The sequence below is a fragment of the Oryctolagus cuniculus genome, chromosome 1 (assembly GCF_051225735.1).
Source record: "Oryctolagus cuniculus isolate XC-2025 breed Fujian yellow rabbit chromosome 1, ASM5122573v1, whole genome shotgun sequence".
NCBI classification, from domain to species: Eukaryota; Metazoa; Chordata; class Mammalia; order Lagomorpha; family Leporidae; genus Oryctolagus; species Oryctolagus cuniculus.
The window spans coordinates 227,318,947-227,344,646 of record NC_142867.1 but is presented as its reverse complement, the minus strand read 5'-3'; the positions used below and the strand labels follow the sequence as shown (position 1 = coordinate 227,344,646).

Sequence of the window (25,700 nt, the reverse complement as noted above, 5' to 3'; positions counted from 1 at the left end):
GCTGTCCTATGGGACTTGGAGCACATGAGCTTGGAGGGTTCTAGCCGCATTTTGATGATCAATAAATGATGTCAGTACCTCTCTGCTATCCCAATTCTTTTTTTTATAAAGAAACAAAACTGTCATCATGCCACATCTTATGCCAGGGAGTGGAGAAGATTAAACATATTTGCTTGAGGGCCAAAAAAGGGTTCTAACATTGTGCTTTCCCTCTGCTTAGGGTATCTTTTTCTTTTGTTTCTGCCTGAAAAAATGTACTCATTTCTGGCCCCAAACATACTCTATACCCCCAGGATTAATCACTCTTTTCTCTGTGCCTCTGTGGCAGCTGATACACATGCATGGTTATTACAGAATTTACCACCCTGCATGTTAAATGTCATCTCCCCTCCTGGACTGTGAACTTCCTGAGGACCAGGGTGATGTACTGCTCAGCCTCCCGTACAGCCAGCACTCCCCAACACCATTAATGTTATTCATCTTTCTGGGAAAAAGTCTTCTGGCAAAGACACCAAAACACAATTCTTTCCACAATGCTGGTAATAATTTTTCTGCTAAGAGGGATTACTACGAACCCATCTGTGGGTTCCTCCAGAATTCTGATTTTAATTTTTCTTGGCAACAGATGATTACTACCCATCTCCTTTGAACATTATCTTGAATAGAAAACTAACACATAACATTTCTCGTGCTTCTACTCTCCAGGTCTTCAGAGCTGTTTTTATGATTAATATTTGTAGTTATCCTGTAAACTGTGGAAAGCAAATTCCTGTATATTGAAGATGTTACTCCCTTGTGTGACAAATTTATATCTGGTGAAGCTCCCTTTATTCTCACTTATTTTTGTGTGAAGGTTCCTATGTCCTGAGCATTGGCTATGTTGAGAATTTATCTCCTAACAAGACATGATGTCAGTATGTATCAGATGATAATTAAGTTAATTTATAAATGGATTTTATTATTACCTTTTGGTGAAATTATAGCTTCTAAAACTACATACAGTCATGCTTTCATAAATTCAAGTAGAATTCAAAGTAATCCTGTTACACCTTCCAATTCACAACAGTTCATCTAATGAGGGGGCTACAGGACGAGAAACACACACAGCTTCCCAAAGCCAAGACCTGTAAAGAGGGTTTTGGAAATGATCTGTTTGTAGTACAATAAGACACCTCGCAAGTTTATAAAAATTACATGTTAATGTCAAGGTTGTTAAGACTGTGTTAAAAACTAGCAATACATGCTAATACAGCTCTTTGGAAAGTAGTTTTGCAATGTCTTTGAAGATACATGGATCAAGAGTTTACTGATAGGAAAGAACAGAGGATTCAGAGTACGTCAGAGCTGAACCGGGCTGAAATCCCACACTCACTACTGCCTATGTCTGGATTACTTGTTTCTTTGTAAGACAAGAATGAACGCAATGCATGTCGAAGAGCTGACGTGCATTTTCATTCAGTCCTCTCATGTAGACTGCTCAGTGTATAACTTAACCAATTACACAGCAGGGCGAAAATGCCTTGCATTATCACTGGCAGAAAGTGGAGTAGGGGGGCACTGGTGCTGTGGCACAGCAGGTTAGGCCTGCAGTGCTAACATCCCATATGGGCACCGGTTTGGGTCCTGGCTGCTCCACTTCCAATCTAGCTCCCTGCTAATGAGCCTGGGAAAGCAGTGGAAGATGGGCCTAGTGCTTGGGCCCCTGCATCCACATGGGAGACTTGGAGAAAGCTCCTGGCTTCAGCCTGGCCCTATCCCGGATGTTGTGGCAGTTTAAGGAATGAACCAGCAGATGGAAGATCTGTTTCTTCCTCTCTCTGTGGCTTTGACTTTCAAGTAGAATAAAGTAAAAATTAAAAAAAAAAAGAAGAAAAGAAAAAATAAAATGGAGGAGAGTGTTATTTTTCAGGCTAAGATACTTAAGGACTGCAAGTATGTATTTTTTTAAAAAATTTATTTATTTATTTGAAAGGCAGAGTTACAGAGAGACAGAAGCAGAGAGAGAGAGGTGTGTGTCATATATCTGCTGAGAGAGAGAGAGAGAGAGAGAGAGAGAGAGAGAGAGAGAGAGAGAGGTGTCATATATCTGCTGGTTCACTCCCCAACTGGCCACAATGGCCAGAGCTGCGCCCATCTGAAGCCAGGATCCAGGAGCTTCCTCCAGATCTCTCATGTGGGTGCAGAGGCTCAAGAATTTGGGCCATCTTCCACTGCTTTCCCAGGCCATAGCAGAGAGCTGGATCAGAAGTGGAGCAGCAAGACTTGAACTGGTGTCCATATGGGATGCCAGCACTGCAGGTGGTAGCTTTACCTGCTATGCCACAGCACCAATCCCAGCAAATATGTATTTAAGGGGTGAAAGTATGACACATTTGGGAAATGTTTTGGAGTATAAGGTTCATGAGGGCTGTAATAAAACATGGGGAAAAATGGTATTTCAGTGATTCATCAATACTTAAGGAGCATCTACTATCTGCTAAGCTCTGTGCCAAGTGCCACAGAAGCTACCATATGTAAGAAATGATTCCTGCCCTTAAGAACTTTACAGTTTACTGGGGCAAGTTAGACAAATTAATCAGAGTACAGTGTGAAGTTCAATGTCGCTGAAGCATAAAATATCTAGGGAATAAGAAGTAAGGGATAAACCTGCATGTATTATAAAATGCATTCAGTGCTAAGCTTGGAATCTAGAATCAGAAAATGAGCCAAGAACTTTTTATTTCATTCTGTGCGTTATAAGGCAGCACTAAATACTTTTGTGAAGAACAGAAACAACCTAATTCTGGGGCCAACGTGGAACAAATAATAAACAGGTTAGAAACCAAAAATAAGATAATTCAAGGCAGCTTTTATAAGAGTCAGCAACATAAGATTACGACATACAGCAGGGCAGTGAATAGATGGAAAACGACAGCTATGAGAGCGATCATAGAAAACCAATCTGGCCAAAGAAAACTGACAGAAATAATTATATCCTCAGCAAGACAACAACATGGAGGAAAAAAGGAAGACCGTTTTTAGTTAAGAGATACAACAACTGAATGTAATGTAGATCCTATTGGATCTTAATTCTAACCAATCATATAAAAAATTTAGGGAAATCTGACTATGGAGTGGGTACTGGATGGTTTAGATGGGTAATGATGTTACTTTCTAGAGATGCACATTACAGAATTTAGGGTCATGATGTCTGTAATTTCTGTAAAGAGTCAGACAGAAAATAATGAAGGAGTTGGTGAAGAAGTGCAGAGACGAAAGCATAATCAGTATGGAAAAAGTCAAAAACAACTCGAGAGTGCTGCAAGGAAGAGCATCGTGATATAGGAACTAGCAGAGTTCAGTGGAGTTAGGACTAGGGGACGAAGGACCAGGGGCAGTGAAAATGGGGTTCTGCTCTGGGAAGAGGTGAAGGTCAGCTCAAGTGCCTGCTTCAACGGGAAACACAGCTGTGAAGTACCTTGCAAAGGATGATTAGAAGATTAGGACAGAAATCATAGTTTTGTGTGTCCCACGGGAAAATTAAAAATTAAACCTAGGGAATAATTCTTTAAACACTAATAGTCATTACAGTTTACATCATCTACTTTATCACTGAGAGCCCATCCTTTATTGGCAGCCTGTCCTGAACAATAGTCAAGTTTTGCCTTCTCAATCACAATACTAAGTTCTCACAGAACATGTCTCATGTATGGTTTGTACTTGACCACTCAGAAGCTGCTACATAGATACTTGGGGAAAAACACTACAGAATAGTTCTGAGGAGAGGTGAAGTTGGAAAACTCTAGTACCAACTTCTCCTTTTATTCCTTATAGCTTTGACTGACCAAAATCTACAAATGAGCCACTGAAACGTAACGACTTCTGTTACGGTGCTCAGATGCAGACGTTCTGACAGAGCCGGTGTTCAGCACCATGTATGACGTGGCAGGGCTGCATTCCCACTGCCGCACGGTAACTGAGACGCCGCTCTCATTGCTTAGACACTGGGAATAGTGACGCGCAGCTTGCAGGGGCACAGAGTTAGAGGCTGACAACATAAAACTGATTCTGAAAGTCCAAATATGGGGCCTGGAAACCCTAATTAAAAAAGAAGAGAAAAAAAAAAGTCTGCCATTTTGTTGTAAATTATTTCTCAGACTTTCATGAGTCTAAACTTGTGTTGTTAGCTTTCATTTTACAAAGTCTTCTCTCTCCTTTTTTGCACTCGTGACCATCAAATACAAATTACATTCTGCAGTTATCTTTCATATAGCATCAAAGAACCAGAATCACGACCACTACTTAAAGTTGTTTATCGTTAAAGCATGAAATACCTTGCATATTTTATATAAGGAATCCTGCCCATCTCCTCCTGTGTCCTTAAAGTAGTCATGGGCTGGGAATGTCCGATTAATGTCCCGAGTGATGGCACTGTCCTGCGGGGACTCCTGTGGAAACATGAGGAAAGAGGAGGCTTTAGCTGGGTCAATCACATAAACACTTACTCAGGTGTGTGTAGCAAAGGTCCTCTCCTCCACATGCTTTAGAATGTTGCAAAGACGGCCGGCGCCGCGGCTCACTAGGCTAATCCTCCGCCTTGCAGCACCGGCACACCAGGTTCTAGTCCCGGTCGGGGCGCCGGATTCTGTCCTGGTTGCCCCTCTTCCAGGCCAGCTCTCTGCTGTGGCCTGGGAGTGCAGTGGAGGATGGCCCAAGTGCTTGGGCCCTGCACCCCATGGGAGACCAGGAGAAGCACCTGGCACCTGGCGTGGTGTGCCGGCTGCAGCACGCTGGCGCAGCGGCCATTGGAGGGTGAACCAACGGCAAAAGGAAGACCTTTCTCCTTGTCTCTCTCTCTCACTGTCCACTCTGCCTGTCAATAAATAAATAAATAAATAAAGTAATTAAATAAAAAGAATGCTGCAAAGACATCCATACACATGTGCCTACCCAAAGCTGCTGCCCCTGTGGGGACCAACTACACATGAAGGGGGAGAAGAGGGAACCACCTGTTTCTTTCAGTGCACCTCATGGAACATTCTATTCTGGAGCAAAGATGTATAGCTGGTGTCCTTTCTATTGTAAGAGGGAAAGCGTGTGATTAAAAATGAATTTCCCATGGAAAAATACTCAAGCTAACTTCAAAAAAAGGTTACAAAGTGCTGTTAGAAAAAACCGGGTACAGGGGTTGGCATTGTGGCCAGTGGGTTAAGTCACCACCTGATACCAGCATCCCATAGATGCAATGATTCATATCTTGGATGCTCCTCTTCTGATCTAGTTCCATGCTAATATGCCTAGGAAAGCAGTGGAAGATGGACAAAGAGCTTGGGCCACCACCACCACATAAGAGACCAGGTAGAAGCTCCTGGCTTCAGCCTGGCCTAACCCTGGCTGTTGCGGCCATCTGGGGAGTGAACCAGTGGATGGAAGATCTCTCTCTCTCTCTCGCTAACTCTAACTTTCAAATAAATAAATGCCCACAACCACCCAAACAAAAGACCCTGGATCCATGAATTGCTGTTTTAATGAATCCTTTGGCATGAAGCCCATGTATCAGTTCTCAAATGGAAAAGAGAAGTCCATTAATTGCCATTTGTCCTAGGAGCAAATGGCCTAAGAATGCACACAGTAATCAATTCAATATAAAACAAGACCAATAAATGCCAAGAGATTCAGACTACTGGAAAATAGCCTTTACTTCTGCCAGTGGAGAACACTGTCTTCTCAGTTATAATCAGTTAACTAAAACTGCACAAATAGCAGTAACATCAGCAATCCTTCATAAAACATCAAGCACAAAGTTATTTCGACAATTTCCCCTTGTCTAATTTCATTTGCCCACATGCTGAAAAATTAAAGCACAGAAACATGACTTTCTACTATAACAATGCATTGTCTTCATAGTTAAGGCAACTTAGTTAACCACATAGTTAAGATCCTCCTCGGTGAGACCATTCACCAGCACACCCACCTAGAATACCATACTCCTGCTTTACGCTGAAAACTTCTGTTATCTAGTAATTTCTCTAGTCTTTGAGCTAATAATGTTCCCAGGACCACAAACATTTTATGGTTGTGAGATCTGACTGACTTTTAAAGTCTATACGCTTTCTTAACAAGTTGGCTATTTCTATCTTCAAAGACACTGCCAAACTGCTTTTCAAAGAGTTTTTTTTTTTTTTTTTAATTTATTTATTTGAAAGGCGGAGTTAGAGAGGCAGTGGCAGAGAGAGGGAGAGAGGTCTTTCATCCACTGGTTCACTCCCCAAATGGTCACAAAGGAGCCAATCCAAAGCCAGGAGCCTGGAGCTTCTTCCGGGTCTCCCATGTGGGTATAGGGGTCCATGGACTTGGGGCCATCTTCTACTGCTTTCCCAGGCCATAGCAGGGAGCTGGATCAGAAGTGGAGCAGCCAGGACTCAAACTGGTGGCCATATGGGATGCTGGCACTGCAGGCAGCAACTTTACCTGTAATGCCACAGTGCTGGCCCCCAAAGAGCTTCATTGGTATATGTAATTATTAGTTATTAACATAATCTTAATAAATAGTTAAGACAGCTCAGTACTGTAGTAATCCTTGATAAAAGGAAAAAAATCTAAGGTAAAACTCAAGACTGTAGCAGCTCACTGCATGGTAGCTGCCTCCAAGGTGGCAGCACATTCCTGAGTTAGGAATAGGGACGCCTGTAAGCAGAGAGGAGAGACAAGAGTAAAATTGTGAGGAAGGCAAAGTGGCTATAATTTGTAAGGCAGAGGACTGGAGAGGAAGAAGATAAACAGACACCTACAGAGCTACCTAGGTGTCCTATGAGCCCTGAGTCTTAAAAAAAAAAAAAGATGAACTGGCCACTATATCAAGATTAAAAATCTTACAATTCAAAAGCCACTGTTAAAAATTAACAGTAACAACAAAAAAGGTCAATGACAAACTAGCACAAAAGATCTATAAAACAATTTCATAATGGAGTTGTATTCAGAATATATAACCCTTAAAATGAGACAAACAAAAAATAAAAGGAGAATTAAACAGATACTTCACATAAGATATACTCATGACAAATGAGCACTTGAAAATATATCAACCTTATTAGTCATTGGGAAATACAAATTAAAACCACCATGAGATTCTAGAACATCCCCACCAAATGTTAAAATTAAAGACATCAAGTGTAGTCCACAGATGTGCAACAGCTAGAATTCCCAAACACTGGTAGTAGAAATATAAAATGATACAAATTCTTGGAAAGAGTTGGTAGTTTCTTATAACATTAAACACAGACTTATAATAACCTAGTGATTCCATTCCTAGTATTTGACCCAGATTGAGTTCTGTGCTCCTGGATTCTGTCTGGCCCCAGACTTGGCTGTTGTGGGCATTTGAGGATTGAACTAGTGGGAGGAAGATTTCTCTGTCTCTTTGCCTCTCAAATAAATATAAATAAATGAATATTTTTAAAAAGACATTTATTTGAGAGGCAGAGTTACAGACAGTGAGAAGAGAGAGAGAGAGAGAGAGAGAGAGAGAGAGAAAGAGAGGGAGGGAGGGAGGGACCTTCCATCCTCTGGCTTACTCCCCAAATGGTTGCAAAAGCCAGGAGCTTCTTTTGGGCCTCCCATGCAGGTGCAGCAGCCCAAGCACTTGGGCCATCTTTTACTGCTTTCCTAGGCTATTAACAGGGAGCTGGATTGGAAGTAGAGCAGCTGGGACTTGAACCAGTGTCCATATGGGATGCTGGCACCACAGACAGACGGTTAACCTACTATGCCATGGCGTCGGACCTGTAAATGAGTATTTTTAAAAAGAAAAATAGGCGAGCAGTACATACATCTGGAAAGGAATTGTATTCAATATATAGAGAGAAGGGGTGCTCAAATAAAAAATTAATAAAATGGGACAAAAACGTGAACTGCCTTATTAACAAATGAAAATATATGAATGCAAATAAGTAAACGAAAAGGTTATTACCAGAGAAATACCAATCTGAAGATAGTAACTTAATCAAATGAAGAATGGGAAGTCATAATTTTTTTTTTTTTTTTTTTACAGGCAGAGTGGACAGTGAGAGAGAGAGACAGAGAGAAAGGTCTTCCTTTGCCGTTGGTTCACCCTCCAATGGCCGCCACGGCCGGCGTACTGCGCTGATCCGATGGCAGGAGCCAGGTGCTTCTCCTGGTCTCCCATGGGGTACAGGGCCCAAGCACTTGGGCCATCCTCCACTGCACTCCCGGGGCACAGCAGAGAGCTGGTCTGGAAAAGGGGCAACCGGGACAGAATCTGGCGCCCCGACCGGGACTAGAACCCGGTGTGCCGGCGCCGCTAGGTGGAGGATTAGCCTAGTGAGCCGCGGCACCGGCCAAGATTCAGAATATTTATATCAGCTGTATCACTCATACTAGAATGATGATGGAGAAGAAAACCTGAAAAAGGATACCGTTAAGAGAATAGGATTTAAAACTAACAAAAACCTGAAAACATTCTCTCACTCATCAGTTCTCATCCCTGTGGTATTCCTCATCTGCTGATCATGACAATCATCCGAGAACGAGGGGTAAAATGTCCTTGAGTTAAGGTCAGTTTGAAAATTCACATGCTGGATTTTTGAAGCCTTCAAGAATGATAACAAATAGAGGAGTTCCATGTGAACCACTTGCTTAAAATATTTGGTCTTAGGAAATATGCTGCAGAACTTGGAATAAATCCATTTAACTAGCCAGAGGCCAAGCTGTATAAAAATGATCCAGAATTTCTAACAATGACGAATTTAGTAAGTTCCTCTCAGAATGACATCATTAAATGCGAAAAGGTTCTGAAAACAAAATGCAGCAATATTATGGATGTTTCCTTCCTAAGACAATCCAGCAAAGAGCTTTTGCAAAATACTCAAACCAAGTGCTTATAAAATTAAACTTTAAACAATGTGTATTCCCTTTATTTCTTTTTTTTTAACTTTTATTTAATGAATATAAATTTCCAAAGTACGACTTATGGATTACAATGGCTTCCCCCCCATACCGTCCCTCCCACCTGCAACCCTCCCCTTTCCCACTCCCTCTCCCCTTCCATTCACATCAAGATTCATTTTTGATTCTCTTAATATACAGAAGATCAGCTTAGTATACATTAAGTAAAGATTTCAACAGTTTGCTCCCACACAGAAACTATTCCCTTTATTTCTAAGAAGTTAAAGACAGACACAGGTGATGTAGGGAGCTCGCTGGAGCCACACATGCTGGATAACAGTATCTGTGGCTCCACGGATCAAGTGAACCAAATACATTCTTTCACTCAGGCTGTAGTAAGATGGCTTAACAGATAACAAGTCTACAAACGGACTTAAGGAACAAGGCAGAGATGGAAACCTCCAAAGAACAAGGCTATAAAGGGCAAAACTACCATTCTGAAAATTACTAATGTTATGGCAGAAGTGTTTTTTGATCATCTGGTTTTGTTTTAACTGCTTCATCTGCCTCCAAGAAAAAATTCTTTCAACTCTGTAAGAAACTAAGATGCCACTGGATTGTGGAGTACTGACAACCTAGAAACTTTTTCCGTAAAGGCCCAGTCTGTAAGATATTCTGGGCCATCAACTACTGCAATCACTCAACTCTCCCTTAGAACAATCATTGGAGATAAGTAAAATGAGCACTGCTGTGTTCTAATAACACTGAATTTCACATACAACAGACACACTGAGTTTGGTCCCCAAACAGCAGTTTGCCAACCCTAACTCTAAATATACAGTACAGTAATTTGCCGTGGACAACATAACCAGTGAGATGATTTTTGTTATGATTTTAAATATACTGACATACTGTTTGTTTTGTCTGCACAAACTGTCCCAAATAAGCTGCAATAACTTGTAATCTACATTCCTTGGAATATATGCTTTTTTCTTGTTATTGTCTAAAATGTTTGCTGCATTTTACAAGTCAGTTCTTCAAAAGACTGTATATGCAATACAGTAAAGATTTAAATGGCATAATCATAGTAGCACAAGGTCCCTAACATTTCAAGCAGTAAAATAAACATTATATACAATTCAAAAATTTTAAGCACACACACAGACACACATGAATTACACTAAATAAAAAGAAATAACACATGTTGGTGAGGTTATGAAACAACTGGAACTCTCAATTGTTGTTAATGGGCATCTAAAATGATACAACCAACCACCTTGGTACATTACATGGCAGTGTCACTGCCACCCATGTGGGAGACTAGGTGGAGTTTCTGGCTCCAGACAGAAATGTTGCAGATATTAAGGGAGTGAACCAGCCAACAGGACTCTTCTCCATCTGGCTCTCTGACTCATACATATATATGAACATTTACACATATATATATGCATACACAAATACACATTTATTTATCTTAATGTTGAACAAAAGCCTATGGTAACAGGTATCAGAGTGGTTACCCTGGTGACAGTAGTGGGAAATCCAACAGAAAGGTACATGAGAAATTTCTGAGATGATAGAAATGTTTACTTTTCCTTTGGTGGCTAAAAGACATTTACAACTGTCAATATTCCTCAAACAGAACCCTTAATGTTACTGTATGTAAATTATACTGCAATAGTATCTAGAAGCAACAAGCACACCTAGCATTTAGACCTTGGTTTTCAATATCATGTAGTAAGAAAATGAACCAGAGTTGATTCTAGGACTGGGGAAGGAAATACACAAGATGAGCCAAGAACATCATTTGGTCCAGAAAATAAAACAGTGCTCACCTCTGCTGCTCCACCACAAGGAAAACAAACCTACACTGAAAGGAGTGTGTCAGAGACACACAGGAGCCAACTCAAAGCGTTCCTAGTGATAGAAGTCGCACAATTTGAGCAAATAAACAAAGTGGTACTCATTTATAACTGAAAGTATAAAGAAAATATACAGGAGTCTAATGTAAATAAATGGCTGAGTCAATAAATACACAGGGAGAAGAGACAAGTCTCCCCTGCAGAGGAATCCCAAGCAACTTCTGAGGATCCTCCACCCTCAGGGAAAAGGAGCACAGCCCGCCACTAAAGTCTGGGCTGGACAGAGTGACTGACTTCAGAGGAGTGTAGCACAGAACAGGACTGGGACAAAGAACAACTTCACAACGGCAAAGCCTGACTTGACCTCAATCAGATGATGATCAGTCATGTTGGCAGCACGTACCCCTCACACGCTGTCACGGAAACAGCACTGCGCCTCTGTGTTCTTTCCCCCCAACACTTCCAACGCATGAGAAAAGCACCAAACAGACTGCACTTGAGGGACAGTATAGAAAATACCCGACCTGTATTCCCTAAAACCATCAAAGTCATCAACAACAAGGAAAGGCCAAGAAAGGCGTAAGGAGATATGAGTACTAAACTTGAGGCAATATCCTGGGTAGATTCCTGGTACAGAAAAATGACATTAAATACTAAGGAAATCTGAATGATACGGATTTTGGTGACTTACAATATATCAATGTGGGATCAATAATTCTAATAAAGGTAGTACAGCAATTTATGATGTTAATAATAGAATTTATAACAAAATATCTGGGAATTCCTTGTCAATATTTGTATAAATCTAAAACTGTCACTCAAAGTGAAGTATATTAAAAGAAAAAATAGCCTTTACCTCCTTATTATGCAACACAGATATTTAGACTTAGAGTAAAACCAGCCAAATGCACATACCAGGACTTATTTAAGGCCCTCAATAAAATTCTGAACTGAATTTGTGGAGTAAGACTGCTGAACTAAAGACTGTGGCTATATGCTCGATGGTACTCAGAAGTGAGCTCTGTTCATCAGGCTGATTTGCAGGTGACTTCTTTCTTGGCAGGAATTATGACACTTTCTTAGTGTACAGAATAAAGCAATGGTGAGGCTTTGTTATTTTCTCAAAGCTTTAAGGCTCTTCTAAAATTGTGCAGGCAAAAATCCAAGGAAATAGTAACATTTGTGCTGTTTTCTTCTATCTTGGTTTTAAAAGTTGCCCATTAGTTCAAATCACAGTGGTACCATATTTTGTAATCTTTCTGGATGACTATTTTTATCTCTTACTGTGAGAATTGGCCCACTGGGTAACTTCTCAGGATTAACAAGGTACTGGGAACTGGAGGAAATCCTCTGAATACATACTCTTCGCAAACTTAAGTTGAAAAATAGAAAGCCAAGAATGGCAGGAAGAAAAAGAAAGTACCTAAACAAAGGAACTGCAGTGGAAGGTTGCCATGAGAAAGCAGCAGTGCTAGGGAGATTATGCCAAGGCAGTGTTTGCCCAGAGAAAGGTCATTCTTCAGACTAATCTGGGGAGTTACAAACGTGTTAGTAAAAGTCACCAAGTAACATTTTCTTAACAGAGTAAAATGAAAATAATACCAAAATCCATTCCCAAACATTCTATCATGATACATCTTTATAATACAATTTGTATGAATAAAATAACACTTTTTGGGTTACATTTTTTTTAAAAAGTCAGCCATGGCTTGTCAAGTGATTTTAAAGACTTAGGTTTAAAAATCCTCTAAATACCCAAAAGGAGGAGAAGGAAATTGAAGGATATCATGCCTCAAAGTAAATGAGGACTGAAAATCTCCCTGAGGGGGCTGACACTGTGGCACAGTGGGTTAAGCCACTGTCTACAACACCAGCAACCCATATAGGCACCAGTTTTGGTCCTTGCTGCTCCACTTCTGATCCAGCTCCCTGCTAATGCATCTATGAAAGCAGCAGAAGACAGCCCAAGTACTTGGGCCCCTATACCCACGTTGGGGACCTGGAAGAAGCTCCTGGCTTTGGATCAGCCCAGCTCCAGCAGTTGCAGCCATTTGGGGAGTGAATCAGTGGGATGGACCTCTCTGTCTCTGTAACTCTGCCTTTCAAATAAACAAATAAATCTTTTAAAAAACAAAACAAAATTCTCTAAGGCAAAAATCATTCTTACTTACATACCACTCTTGTCATACGTAATTTCATTTTATGTTTAGACATAGAATTGATTAAGTAACAAAAAATGAGAGTAAGACTTTGGTAAACCTATAAAAACAGGTGTTCATTCTTACATTTGAGCAAGATCAAAACAGCCCTGCAAAATTGCAAAACCTGGAAATTTATTTCAGCTGTGCATATCATATGTAACAGCACTCTAATTTGAAAGAGCCAAAAACAAGTGATAAAGGAAAAAATAGTAAAAATTACTTTGTCTCTTACAGCTTTGTTTTCTACAATCAAAACCTGTACCTACCTTAAGGAATGCCTCACAGGAATTCTGACAAAATAAAAAGGGACAGACAATATTCTTAGCTTAAGAGCTAATAAACAGACTTAATGGGATACCATAAATTTTCTGACACTATATACAAAGTTTTGTGTGCACCATTTTTTAAAAAATATCTATTTATTTACTTGAAAGAGCTACAGGGAAAGAAGAGGGCAGAGGGTAGGGAGATCTCTATCTGCTGGTTTACTCCCCAGATGGCCACGATGGCCAGGGATGGGCTAGACTGAGGCCAGGAGCCAGGAACCAGGAGCTTCTTCCAGGACTCCCATATTAGTAGCAGGGGACCAAGCACTTGGGCCATCTTCCACTGCTTTTCGCAGGCCATTAGCAGGGAGCAGGACTGGTGCCACATAGGATGCTGCCATTGCAGGCAGCAGTGTTACCTGTGATGCCACAATGCCTGCCCCTGTGTGGATATTTCTAAGAATACTCAAGGCTTTTCACAGATTCATTAGAAAGGTCAAGAGCACCAGACACACACAGTAGACACTCAATAAACACTTGCTGAATAAATTAATTCTCAAGGGTACGTAAGACAGACAGTAAGATTCAGAGTAATTTAATCTAAATCTCCTATTATTACACTTTCCCAACTTAAAAATTATTAAGTGATAATACGTACATATATTTTAACAATCCTCTGAGGTAGGTACTATAATTTTTCCCATTTCACAAATGAGGAAAAATGTTAAATCACACAGGTAGAAAGTAGACAGCTGGGACTGGACCCCAATGGGTCTGGCTTTCTAGGACACATTCTTGGCTTCAGTTAATATACTGTAAAAGCACAAATAGTCTCTTATCAGTAGTGAGTAGCATTTCTAATTCCTACTGTATTAAAAACTTGCTTTTCTCCTCTGGAGTCTTACAACTAAAATCATCACGACACAGACTCTGAACATGGGCTTTTTTTTAAAATCATGTGAAAGTGCTTCTTTGGATGAAGGCTGTTTAGCATCTACAAAAAAGGACAAAAACTCAGATCCTAATAACTAGACAGAGAATATACAATGCTCTGAAACATAAAAAACAAAGTGAGTAAAATGTCAAGATGTGGCTCTTCCGTTAAGTTATGAAAAGAAATGGCATTTTCTCTAAATGTTAGTTGGTCTTCCAGAAACATCTTACTCATTTCAAATCTTAGAAACATTTAGTATTCTTTTAAATATTCCAGGTTTTTACTCTTTGATTAGGGCTGACTACAAGACAGATGTATTTTTATACCGCAGCATCATGGTCTCTCATCCATTATTTCACTGAGTTGTAGTGTTAAGTATGTTTTGAGACCATATTTAAAAAAACCACCTGCTACTGAAGCCTTGTATTTCATGGTGGTAAGGATACCTCTATCACATTACTTGGTGTCCCTATAAGAAATAGCTTCTCTTGGCCGGCGCCACGGCTCTCTAGGCTAATCCTCCACCTGTGGCACCGGCACACCAGGTTCTAGTCCCAGTTGGGGCGCCAGATTCTGTCCCGGTCGCTCCTCTTCCAGTCCAGCTCTCTGCTGTGGCCCGGGAAGGCAGTGGAGGATGGCCTAAATGCTTGGGTCCCTGCCCTCGCATGGGAGACCAGGAGGAAGCACTTGGCTTCTGGCTTTGGATCGGCGCAGTGCGCCGGCTGCTATAACCATTTAGGGGGTGAACCAATGGAAGGAAGACCTTTCTCTCTGTCTCTAACTCTGCCTGTAAAAAAAGAAAGAAAGGAAGAAAGGAAGAAAGGAAGAAAGGAAGAAAGGAAGAAAGGAAGAAAGGAAGAAAGGAAGAAAGGAAGAAAGGAAGAAAGAAGAAAAGAAAAGAAAAGAAAAGAAAAGAAAAGAAAAGAAAAGAAAAGAAAAGAAAAGAAAAAAGAAAGAGCGAGCTTCTCCTAAAGAATTCTGTATTCTTTTTCCTCCATGGAAAATGATCCAGCATCCGTTTTTGTTTTGGCCTCCAGGAAACTCAGAACTGAATCTGCAGTTCAGTCTTACACAATACAAAACCTCAGACAGCCTGAGTATCTGTGTATATCATTTTCCTGTTTACTTCTATTTTCAAAGTCTACTTATCTACATTTTTCTATTTTGACAAGTACCACAACACCACCTCAGTGATATCAAGTATGGCATATTTCTATAAAATAACGCCCCTTAAGGGCCGGCGCCGTGGCTCAATAGGCTAATCCTCCGCCTTGCAGCGCCGGCACACCAGGTTCTAGTCCTGGTCAGGGTGCCGGGTTCTGTCCTGGTTGCCCCTCTTCCAGGCCAGCTCTCTGCTGTGGCCCGGGAGTGCAGTGGAGGATGGCCCAAGTGCTTGGGCCCTGCACCCGCATGGGAGACCAGGAAAAGCACTTGGCTCCCGGCTTCGGATCAGCGCAGTGCGCCAGCCGTGGTGGCCACTGGAGGGTGAACCAACAGCAAAGGAAGACCTTTCTCTCTGTCTCTTCTCTCACTGTCCACTCTGCCTGTCAGAAAAAAACAAAAAAAAAAAAACAAAAAAAAAACAAAACAAACAAACAAACAAAAAACACACACACACACAAAAAACCCTAAGTCAACTTCATAGTCAAATCAATAAGAATATAGAAATAAAACACTTTGATGGACACATTTAACAGACACCTTCACCTTCAATTTAGCATTCAAGAACATAAATGTGTACCTACGCAAACACATTTTTACTTGTCCTCCTGTGACTGGCACCACTGCGCTTCAACTCAGTAACTATCCCTTCCAGCTAGGAATCATGGAAGCTCTGTTCTGCAAGACTGTTCTTCCACACCAGTACAACAGCAGGTATTTTAGTAGAAACTGAACTTGTAGGTAGATTTTTGCTTTGCATATTTCTCTTGGTGAACTGCTAACTCTTGGAAGCAAAAAGAGTGACTACAGTAAAATTACCACTGATTAATACTTAATAACAGAATTCAACAACTGGACCAACAGAAGGAAACTGACCTCTATATACTTAAATAAGTGAAATATTGTACAGGTGTTCTGTAATTAAAGTGTTAAAATTTCTATTCCAAAGATCCACACATCAAACACAGAGCAGACTGGAATTAGATTTCCATGAATTTGGAGGTAACAGAAGAATCAGGCCACAATGTGAAGACTGGAATTGAACTTTTAACAAAGACAAGAAGAGGGAATTTAGGTATTCTACTTAGATCACAATGTGAAAGATATAACAGAAACTCTAGGGTCAGGCAGTCTGTCTCTGAATATTGCCTCCCCCAACTTAGCAAATTGTGTAACCCTGGGTAAGTGACTTAACTAATCTGAACCTCAATATAACCATCTACAGAATCTATGCAATTGTCCCTGCCTCACAGGGTTTATGAGAAGCAAATCAGATACTACATGGAAATGAGGTAGCCTAAGTCCTTGACCATCAGTGGTAGCTCTTTCCCACCATATTTGAAACTTACAATGTTGGCATATTTCCCATCTTGGGAGAAAACTCAAGGGGCCAAATGTCTATTTAGCAGGTTTTCCTATTTGGGACTTGTAGGGGATCTACCTGCAGACAGTACACAATTAAGTAATCTAGTGTAGGTTATCAATATCATAATTTATTTTAACCAAATGAAATTACAAAGATAAATCAGGAAGCAGAAAAACTGACACAAAATATAGACGATGTAATAAGAGTGTTATTTTGGTTTTCTAGCCTATGAGCCATACTAATCAAAATGCTGTAGAACTCAGTATAAAATACCTTTACTGATTATCTTACTTTTCTTTTTAAATCATTCCTCAGAGGCGTTTGTGTTTGTTATCACTGTCTCATTTAGTAAGGAGCTCTTCCATTTCAAGACAATTAAATTCCTGTAACAACTCAAATGTCTCTACTCCTTCCTCAGCCTCTTTTCCCTTCCCAATAAAGAAAACAACTTACCTCAACTGTAAGAAATGAGATGTACAGCCACAGAATCTTTATTACAGAAACCAGATTCAGTAAGTCTGCTCAATAAGCCAGATAAGTACCTCTAACTTTAGTACATGCTTGGAAACTTTATTAAATGGTTTTAGTAAAGATATTTTGTCTATAGCATACAATATAATAGAAAAAGACTGATTTCTTCAGAAAAGATGGCTCTAAGTTTAATAACATTACTAGTGTGCTGCTATCACATTGCTTCAATCCAAATATGGCATTATAGTGCCCTTCTAAAAATAAATCTAAGTCCCATGTGATATGCAGTCCTTTAGCTATGTTCATTTCCTTTTAGGGCTCAAGTTTCCCACAGGAAAATTATTCAATGTTTGGCACAACTGTCCCGAATCAAGTATGGATAAGGCATAACTGCTGACCTCACTGTCGGCCTTTTCCTACTTGGCTATTGTTGATCTTCCTTCAAAGCAATCCCTATCAAGAGGCCCAAGGGGCAGAAAATACTCAAGAACTGTCATTTGACACAGTGAACGTAGAAAGTATCACTTTGACTAACAAGGTGATGAGGGGGGATAATTTGAGTCAGCTAAATTAGAAGACTCAAAATTGTAAGTCACAGCCCAAACAAGTGTTTTTAGTAACTGTGATGACTTCCAAATAGCTCTTTCTTTCTCTTTTTGACAATAGTCAATTGTTGAGAGTTCAAAGAGTTAATCAAATTTGATTTGCTGTTGCAAACAAATATATTTTCTATTTTTAAATGTAAAATAATTACCATTTACATAGCACCTAACTAGATGCCAAGTATTACCATAAAGATTTTCCACATTATATCCTTTACACACTAAGATACCTTTCTTTCTTCATTTTACGATCATTATCACAAATCTTATTTCATATAATATTAATAGTCATCCCTGGGGCCAGCATTGTGGTGTAACAGGTAAAGGTTGCTCCACTTCCAGTCCAGCTCCCTGCTAATGGCCTGGGAAAGCAATGAAGATGGTCCAAGTGCTTGGGCCCCTGCACCCACGTGGGAGACCCAGATGAACCTTCCTGGCTTTGGACTGGCCCAGCACCAGCTGTTGTAGCTGTTTGGGGAGTGAACCAGTGGATGGAAGACCTCTCTCTGCCTCTCCCTCTCTGTAACTCTGCCTCTCAAATAAATAAATAAGTAAATCTTTAAAAAAGGAAATATATTAGTATGTAAAAGTATAATTCAGAGAAGATAACTATTATTTATATTTCTAAGTAAATTTCATATTAAATGCTCTTAGTACAGCTTAAAATAGCTTCATGTTATGGTAAAATTTGACATATATTATTTGCCTAGGACTTTGTAAAGCATATGTTAGGAATACAATTTCTTTTTTTTTTTTTTTTTTTGACAGGCAGAGTGTATAGTGAGAGAGAGAGACAGAGAGAAAGGTCTTCCTTTTGCCGTTGGTTCACCCTCCAATGGCCGCCACTGCTGGCGCGCTGCGGCTGGCTCATCATGCTGATCCGAAGGCAGGAGCCAGTTGCTTCTCCTGGTCTCCCATGCGGGTGCAGGGCCCAAGCACTTGGGCCATCCTCCACTGCCTTCCCGGGCCACAGCAGAGAGCTGGCCTGGAAGAGGGGCAACTGGGACAGAATCCGGCGCCCCGACTGGGACTAGAACCCGGTGTGCCGGCGCCGCTAGGTGGAGGATTAGCCTATTGAGCTGCGGCGCCGGCCAGGAATACATTTTCAAAATTACCCACAATACACCATACACACAATTATGAATGTTTGATAATGCTTAACACACACTCAATTTTACTTCAAAAAAAGATCATTGCTTCTGAAAATAACTGCCTTAAGTCAGAGATTTAAGTGTGCCTATGGATTAAGAAAATATATTGCAGCTCTAATGTGACTAGATATATAACTTTATGATTCTATGACAATTCTTGCTCTTATAACAACAACATGAAATGAGAATCTATTGGAATATTCACAAAATATTTTCATCACTCAACTGTTGAACTACATTCAGAATTCTCAAAGAGGTCTGCATTCATACACATACTCACTGATGACAGACATATAGTCAGGATTTCAACATTTATTCTGTTTTTATTTATTTATTTGAAAGGCAGAGTGACACGGCAAGAGAGCAAGAGAACAAGAGCAAGAGATCTCCCATCTACTGGTTTACTCCTCAAATGACTGCAACAGCCAACGCTGGGCCAAGCTGACGCCAGGAGCCCATAATTCAGTGGCAGGGACTCAACCACTTGTACTATCACTTGCTGCCTCCCATAATCACATTAGCAGATGGCTGGATCAGAAGCAGTGTAGCTAGGACTTGAATCAGGCACTCTGATATGGGATACAGGTGTCCCAGAGGGCAGCTTAACACACAGCATCACAACATCCACCCCCAAATACTTATGTCTTTCTACAGCAAAAATAATGTTTTGGGTCCAAATAGAAGAAAGCTCAATTTTAAGATTTTATGTTTTTTTCCCTAAAGAATTATGTCTATAATGAACGTCCAATGTCCACGATAGCTGTGGCTGGGCCAGGCTGAAGCCAGGAACCTGGAACTCCAGCCAGGTCTCCCAGATGCCATCAGGGACCCATACACTTAAGGTACCACCTGCTGCCTCCCTGGATGCAGCAGGAAGCCAGACCAGAAGTGGAGGCAGGACTGCATCCTAGGCACCTTGACATGGGGTGCAGGTGTCCCAAACAGTGGTGCAGTCAGTCACTTCTACACATAGGAACTACTCTTAACCCAAGTCTACATCTGTGTCATATCTATCTAGTCTATATATAGGTAGTAATACCTTAAAACACACTCCTAGAATTAAACCCCTTTTGTGTTTTTCTGTTTAAAATTCTTAGGAAACAGCAACTTGAAAAGTTAGTGGTTGGTGGTGATGCAGTGGTTATGATTTTGCTGGAGTTCTCACTCCAGTTCTGATGTGGCTTCCAGCTAATGTGCTTCCTGGGAAGGCAGCAAATAGTGCTCAAATACTTAAGTCCCTGCTGTCCACTTGGAAGACCTGAATAGAGTTCTGGGCTTCTGGGTTTAGCCTGGCCAGGCCCTAGCATTTAAGGAGTAAACTAACAGAGATTATCTGTCTCTCTTTGTCAGTCTGCATTCCAAATAAATAAATAAAGAGAAATAAAATTCAAAAAACTTTTTGGTTGGCGTGAGCACTTAAGCCTAGTAATTAAGAAAACTCCCTTCCTACATTAAGAGTAGCAGGTTCAGTCCCCAATTCTGGCTCCTGATTTCCATTTCCTGCTAATGCAAACTGTGGAAGACAGCAGTGATGGCTCAAGACGTTAGGTTCTTGTCATGAACATGGGAGCCCTGGACTGAGTTCTGGGGTGGTGAACATCTGGGTCAAGAACCAGTGGATAGGCCAGCGCCGCGGCTCACTAGGCTAATCCTCCGCCTAGCGGCGCCGGCACACCGGGTTCTAGTCCCGGTCGGGGCGCCGGATTCTGTCCCGGTTGCCCCTCTTCCAGGCCAGCCCTCTGCTGTGGCCAGGGAGTGCAGTGGAGGATGGCCCAGGTGCTTGGGCCCTGCACCCCATGGGAGACCAGGAAAAGCACCTGGCTCCTGGCTCCTGCCATCGGATCAGCGCGGTGCGCCGGCCGCAGCGCGCCGGCCGCGGCGGCCGTTGGAGGGTGAACCAACGGCAAAAGGAAGACCTTTCTCTCTGTCTCTCTCTCTCACTGTCCACTCTGCCTGTCAAAAAAAAAAAAAAAAAAAAAAAAAAAAAAAAAAAAAAAAAAAAAAAAGAACCAGTGGATAGAAGCTCTTTCCCTCTCAAATAAAAAATGTTTCTAAATAAAAAATAAATTACTGGGCAAACTGGGTTTCTTCATTCTTTTTTAAGGCAAAATGTCATCCTTCAATCTTCCTAGCAGTACAAACAGTATAAAACTAATGAAGGGGCCGACAGCGTGGCTCAATAGGCTAATCCTCCGCCTACAGCGCCGGCACACTGGGTTCTAGCCCCAGTCAGGGCGCCGGATTCTTTCCCAGTCGCTCCTCTTCCTGTCCAGCTCTCTGCTGTGGCCCGGGGAAGGCAGTGGAGGATGGCCCAAGTGCTTGAGCCCTGCACCCACATGGGAGACCAGGAGGAAGCACTTAGCTCCTGACTTCGGATCAGCATGGTGCGCCGGCCGCAGCGGCCATTGGGGGGTTAACCAACTGAGAAGGAAGATCTTTCTCTCTGTCTCTCTCTCTCTCTCACTGTCCACTCTGCCTGTCAAAAACAAAAACAAAAAAACAAAACCAAAACCAAAACCAAACTAATGAAGGTATTCTAGGACCACTCCTTTCATTTGTTTACTCCCTCCAACAAGCCTCACCCAGAAGGTTGTCTGCCTTCAAGCACACACTTCTAATCACTACACATTTCACGGTTTCTTTATTCCATAAGTATACAAATGGTCCCCTTAATCAGGCTTATGAAACTAAAAATACTATCTTTCAAAACTTTATTTTCCTCCAAAGACCAACTAATTTTTAAAATAAAATTTTAGTGCTGCTGTAATATTGTTATGCTGTTGCAGCTATCACTTTTTATTTTAAGATTTATTTATTTAAAGGCAGAGTGAGACACACAGACAGACCCCATTCCACACAGAGAGAGAGAAAAAGGAAGAGGGAGAGATCTTCCGTGTACTGGTTTACTCCCCAAATGCATGCATCATCTGAGGCCCAGCAAGGTTGAAGCCGGGCAACCCATGGCAACCCAATCTGCCATGTGGGTGGTAGAAACCCAAGTACATGGGCCCTAACCGGCTGCCCCCAGGTGCAGGAAGCTGGTCTGGAAACAGAGGCAAGACTGGATTCCGAGTACCCTGATACAGAATGCGGCTGTCTAAGGAGCAACGTAACCTGCTGTGCCACAATGCACACCCTGAAACCAATTATCTTCTAAAGTTCAATTAAAGTGACACCTTTTTACCACTTTAGTCTCAAATTTCCTTTCTACTTCTGAACTTTTAAAGCTGTTACTGTAAGCCTCAATGACTAGTTCCTTGATAAAAGTTCATTGAAACATTGTGTTTCTCAATGTCCAAGAATTGTATAGAACTAATCCTCTTAGAACACACACTGTAGAAGCAGACAAAATACATAAACTAGTTTAGGGAACAAATCATCAAGGTAGGACATAACAAATTTATAATCTCTGATAGAAGGGAGCATAGCAGGCCACTTCATGTTTACCCAGAGCCTCTCTCCTGTGCACATGGTGCCAATTTGCAGGCACCAAAATTCTGACCTTTGTGTGACAAAGAAATAATAGCAGCAATTTATCTACTGAGTTTCTGAGATACCACCAAGCACAATTTTACATACATCAGATGTGACAATATCTAATTTCTACAATAATTCTAAGAAATACTACTCCATTTTACAAAGTAGAAAATCAAGGGCTATGGGCTACAAAACTCTAGTGTTTTTACTATCTTCTTATTTCAGAGATTATAATTTTTTAAAAAAATCCAAGAGTATACACTAATTACAGTAATAGTTAACAACTTAAAGACCCTTACTATTACTGTAACATACATTTGATCTTGAATCCATGGCTAGTGTAATTTTCATTCAGAGATGAGGGTCCTTCCTAGATTCAGAGATTAATATTTCTTGAGTAAATGCTATAGTGAGAGCTAACTTTTGTTTTAACTTTGCAAACTACAATATGCATCCTCAATAAAATAATATACTACATATTGTTAATATAACCTAAGGAGGAGGGGCTGGTGCCATGGCGCAGTAAGTTAATCCTCCGCCTGTGGCGCCAGCTTCCCATATGGGCGCCGGTTCTAGTCCCAGCTGCTCCTCTTCCAATCCAGCTCTCTGCTGTGGCCTGGGAAGGCAGTGGAGGATGGCCCAGTGTGTGGGCCCCTGCACTCTCATGGGAGACCAAGAAGAAGTACCTGGCTCTTGGCTCTGGATAGGTGCAGCTCCAGCCCATGCCATTTGGGGAGTGAACCAACGGAAGGAAGACCTTTCTGTCTCTCCATCTCACTGTCTGAACTCTACCTCTCAAATAAATAAACAAAATCTTAAAAAAAAAAATAACCTAAGGAGGAATGGTTTCAATTCCCAGCAGTATCATGTCATGAAGAAAGGGAATTTTTAAAACTGAAAAATGGCTTTTTAGTCAGATTTGCTCCCCAGGGGCCAATGAAGCTAGAAACCCACAAATGGCTTTAAACTTTTTAAAAAAATGGTCCAGCTATAAATAAATAGCTTTCACAGTGGGGGTTTCCTCAGCTTTTTTGGAAGAAATTTCAGAAATAAATAATGCTGCCTAAGTGCTGTAACTTTTGCTTTTCTTCCCAAATACTGTCTTTATCAATTCACTTCATCTCAGTATTGTTAAAAATGACAGACTCAGAACTTCAAGTTTTACTTGGGAAAGACTATTACTTTTGTATTTTGCTCAAAGCCAATACAACCCCTTTCTAACAAGCCAGTAAATATTTCATTAGATGATAACATTCATGGTCATCTAACAAAAATGCTAGTAACTTTGCAAAAGGCTCCCTCATGTCATACACTGTTTGATGAACTATAGGTCACTTTATTAGGATCTTGCTGGGATCTCCTGTGTGGGTGGCAGAGACCCAAGTACTGGAACCATCACTTGCTGCTTCCCAGGATGCCCATTTGTGGGAAGTTACATCAGAAGCAGAGGAGCCGGGACTTGAACAAGATACTCCTACATGGGATGCAGGCATCCCAAGCGACATCTAAAGGGCTATGAAAAACATCAACTCCTTTTTGGGTTCCTTTACTCCTGTATGACTGGATAACTGATGTCACGTGCATTCAAGGAAGAGGGAGGGACCAAGAAGAGAACCAGACTATAGTTAGTCTAATTTCCCACAGCCTAATCCACTCCTATGCTGCCTTCTAAAGAAATATATCCAACATGCACATCTTTACCAACAAACATCCACAATAATTCGAATTCCTCTCTGGTTGTCTGTTAATAGTAAAAGAACAGCAATAAAAATAACTGAAAGCTTTGTATGCATGGTATTTGCTGACTGACAGACATCACCTGAAGGTGATCGGGCTGGTGATGTGGCTGTTTCATCTGTGGTCTCTCAAATATATGTGTAGTCCCCAGAATGCAGTCCTATTTTCTCAAATGTGAAAGGCTGAAGACCAGCTGAAGAGTGTAGTGTGACAAAGGGGTTGATTATTTAACATACAAACTTTCTCTTGACACTCATATGTTTTCAACAAAGTACTTCAGTCTCATCCTCAGCTATGCCTGGTATCCAAAGTATTTGTGGTTCAACTTCTCCAAAGAGTTGGAGTTCTGCTAGAAAGGTGAAAAACCAACCAGCTGCCTGGTTGGGCCAGCTTCAGATGGGGATCAAGGTAGAGTGGAGATGGGGAGTGATGGTGTTCTCATTTTCATGCAAATTCATACTGACAGAGATAAGGAGGTAGCTAGCAAGGAGGAGCTATTTTCTGGGCAGTGGAAAACTGCAACTTCCATGAAACTGCTGCTCAGAACTGGCGTCAACCAAAAATAACCAACATGACTGCCAACTGTATCCTACAGTGACTTGTACCTATTAATTATAATGTTAAAATAAAATTACCACACTGATACCTGAAGCCACCACAGTCCCGAGAATTCCAAAACAGGGCAAGGTGGTACTCAATCCCGCCCCAAACCCTGCTCCCTGTGAGTATTTAAGATCCACCTCAGATGCCACCTACTAGGCTTCCAGGTCATGTAGAGATAACCCCAAACCTCACTGAGTGTAGCTTATTCTTGCCATATGCTTACACACCTTCTCCAGTATGTACTTACACTTTGCACACAAATAGATCTTGCTTTTCTTCTAATCTTTACCTACATCTCATCCTTGAAATTTCTCCTGTGTTGGACACAAAAACCAGGACCCAGACATCAGACAACATCTTGATCCAGCAACTGTATGACAACACTACTCTATGCTTATGGTGGCCATCCTGAAAATCAAATCCCCAAGTAGTGACTGGATTCTATGGATAAATCAACCTGCTTCTTCTTGTCCCTCACCCTTTAGGATTCATTTTTGTCGATTCTGTTGAGTCAACTGTCAATGGGGTTTCTAAATTCTCAAATTTTGTGGGTGTCATTCATCTGCCATTATCTCTGCTCCCCTTCTCTCTGCCCATATATTACATCTTTGCTATTATTTATTCTGGAGTTAACAGAAATGGACATGCATATTCAATCTGCTATTTTAGTAGGAAGTCTGTCATATGCTTTTCAAGTCTAAGAGTTAGTTAATATCATCGTAAAGACACAGGCTTGGGAGTAGGTTAAACACCTACTAGTGGTTAAGACACCCGCATTTCACACCAATAAACTGTCAGCTCTGGTCCCCAATTCTAGTTTCTTGACAATGAAGATCCTGGGAGGCAGTGGTGATGGCTCAAGTTATTGGATTCCTGCCATCCACGTGGGAGACACAGATTAGATTCCAGGCTCTTGGCTCTAGGTTCAGTCCCAGCCCCAGCCCCAGCCCAGCACTGGCCTTTGTGGGCGTCTGAGGAGTGAAACA

General features: G+C 41.1%; 1 protein-coding gene across 12 annotated transcripts in view; it reads right to left on the bottom strand.

Annotated features, from left to right (window-relative positions):
• RABGAP1 (RAB GTPase activating protein 1) overlaps nt 1-25,700 on the bottom strand; it is a 190,091-nt gene that overhangs the window by 35,636 nt on the left and 128,755 nt on the right. For all 12 annotated transcript variants that reach the window (XM_008273353.5, XM_008273352.5, XM_070056574.2 and 9 more), the window contains one exon: nt 4,314-4,427. In XM_008273353.5, coding sequence (XP_008271575.1) covers nt 4,314-4,427 — 114 coding nt within the window. The remainder of the gene's footprint in view (nt 1-4,313; nt 4,428-25,700) is intronic.